The sequence below is a fragment of the Camellia sinensis genome, chromosome 7 (assembly GCF_055761805.1).
Source record: "Camellia sinensis isolate YWXY chromosome 7, ASM5576180v1, whole genome shotgun sequence".
In the NCBI taxonomy this organism is placed as follows: domain Eukaryota; kingdom Viridiplantae; phylum Streptophyta; class Magnoliopsida; order Ericales; family Theaceae; genus Camellia; species Camellia sinensis.
In genome coordinates this window covers 51190607-51192834 of record NC_138967.1, presented here as the reverse complement: position 1 = coordinate 51192834, position 2228 = coordinate 51190607, and the positions used below count along the sequence as shown (strand labels likewise).

The 2228-nt window shown below is 42.9% G+C and overlaps 1 protein-coding gene across 1 annotated transcript; it reads left to right on the top strand.

Annotated features, from left to right (window-relative positions):
- Positions 1-1512: 1512 nt before the first annotated feature.
- On the top strand, positions 1513-2001 carry LOC145795802 (uncharacterized). The gene has a single exon (XM_082880706.1). The coding sequence runs from the start codon at positions 1513-1515 to the stop codon at positions 1999-2001; it is 489 nt and encodes a 162-aa protein (XP_082736832.1).
- The last annotated feature ends 227 nt before the right edge of the window (positions 2002-2228 follow it).

The following is a 2228-nucleotide window of genomic DNA, read 5'->3' as shown; positions in this document are numbered from 1 at the left end:
GTGAAGATTATGAGATTTATTTAAATGCCTTAGGCTTGGCATTGTTTTGTTTGTTCTCATGAGTGAAATGTTTTGTATATATATATATATATATATATTGTTGCCTTGTTCTCATGAGTAGACGAGTGATTTGATTTGCGCGTACATATATGCTAACCATCCTGGGAGTGTGGGTCAAACTCGGGACAATATCCTCGTGTAAGTTTGGTATCAGAGCTCTAGGTTACCCTAGACTTGTGAGAGTTTAGGTGATCCTCGGATGGTGGAAACATGGGTTAGCTGGTTTAGTTTGGTGATTGAGTTTATTCTAAGTATTTGTGAACGAATTCTTTTTGTGTGTTTAACTTGAAGGTGGTGGCTGGAAGGTATAATTTGAGAAGTGCTGAGCCCAATGGCATAGGGAAAGAAACAATTGCTAACGTGGCGGCAGCAGCAACTGCGGTTGCTACCGGGGCAACCCATACAGTGTAGGTTAATGTGGGGGAGATGATGGCTCAATTACTTCAGGTTGTTCAGAACAATAATCAAGGCTAGTAAGGAGATCCCTTTGCGAAGAGAAACAAAGACTTTGGTTCTTTGGGAGGTCATAAATTCTCTGGAGATGGAGGACCCATTGCAGCTAACGCTTGGGTTCAAAAATGTGAGATGGTGTTTGGTCGTATGCAGCTCACCGAGGTTCAAAAACAAGAGTTGGCTACACATCAGTTTGAGGGAGCAACCCTATTTTGGTGGAACTCATGGAAGGAGGGTCTAGATTTGGCGACTTTGACTTGGGCAGATTTCAAGATCCATTTTGATCGGAAGTTTATTCCTGCTGCTATTCGGTCTTAGTTGAGTGATGAATTTTCAAATTTGACTCAAGAGGGCAGAATAGTGATTGAGTATGTCACCAAGTCTAATGAGTTGTCTCGTTATGCCCCTTACTCGGTTGACATACAGGAGAAGAAGAATGAGAAGTTTATTAAGGGATTGAATCATTACTTGTCTAAGTCCCTTATTCCCTTTGATGCTAAGCCGTTTGACAGAGTTCTTGACTTGGCACTGAAGTATGAAGAAAATGAGAAGCAGTTTAAAGAAGGGAAGGCCAAGGTCGGAGAGACTTCTAGAGGGAGTCACTTCCAACAGCGAGATGGAAACAGATACTAACCCTATGATCAAAGGCATAGGGGTCAGTAATTTCAGAGGCCATAACAACAGGGTAGTCAAGGAAATTTCAGACCTCCGGGTAATTTCAGGCCCTAGGGCAATTTCTAGCCCCAGGGGCACTATTATCAGAGACAGGGTGGTCTGCGCCCACAGGGTTATCAAGGATAGCGGCAGCAAGTGCCACAATTTGGTTATCGTCCTCTTGTACCTCAGTTAGAGGGGGCCCCACCTATTAGAGTAGTAGCACCTCAATCGATCAATAGGAAGTGTTTTGGGTGTCAGCAGTTGGGGCATGTAATCAAGGATTGCCCTCAGAGACAGTAGGCGCGACCCGGTCAGGCAGCTCCAGCTAGGGCATTTGCAGTGATGCCAGGAAATGACAAAGTGCAAGGTACTTTTAATCTTTTTCAAGAACCCATTAGAGTAATTTTTGATACTGGTGCCTCTCATTATTTTATATCTAGACATTTTGTAGAAAGAGAACATATTGTAACTACCTCATTGTCTAGACCTATTTGTGTTGAGACCCCTTTAGGAGGGGCAGTTACTCTTGATGAGATGTGTAAAGATTTTGAGATTGACTTTGCGAATAGAGTCTTGTATGCAGACCTAATTGTTTTAGGGTTTGAGGGGTTTACAATTATTTTGGGTATAGATTGGCTGCGAAAATACTTTGTGACTCTAGATTGTATTGGAAAGACTATAAATATAGATATTCCTGGTATGCTACAGCTTACCCACACTTCTAGTGATGGAGAAGAGTCGGTACTGACGAGTTTTTTATGTTCGGTAGAAATCCCTAAGCAGGATATTAGTGAGGTAGATGCGGTACGTGAGTTTGAGGATGTATTTTAGGAGATACCTAGACCTCCTCCTCGACGGGTAGTAGAATTTCGCATTGAATTAGTGCCAGGAACTGCACCAATTTCTAAGGCGGCATATAGAATGGCGCCTAAAGAGCTTGTGGGGATGAAGAAGCAGTTGGAAGAGATGTTTCAGAAAGGGTTCACACGTTCAAGTAACTCCCAATGGGGAGCACCTACGACCTTTGTCTCCAAAGAATGATGACACACTCCACATGT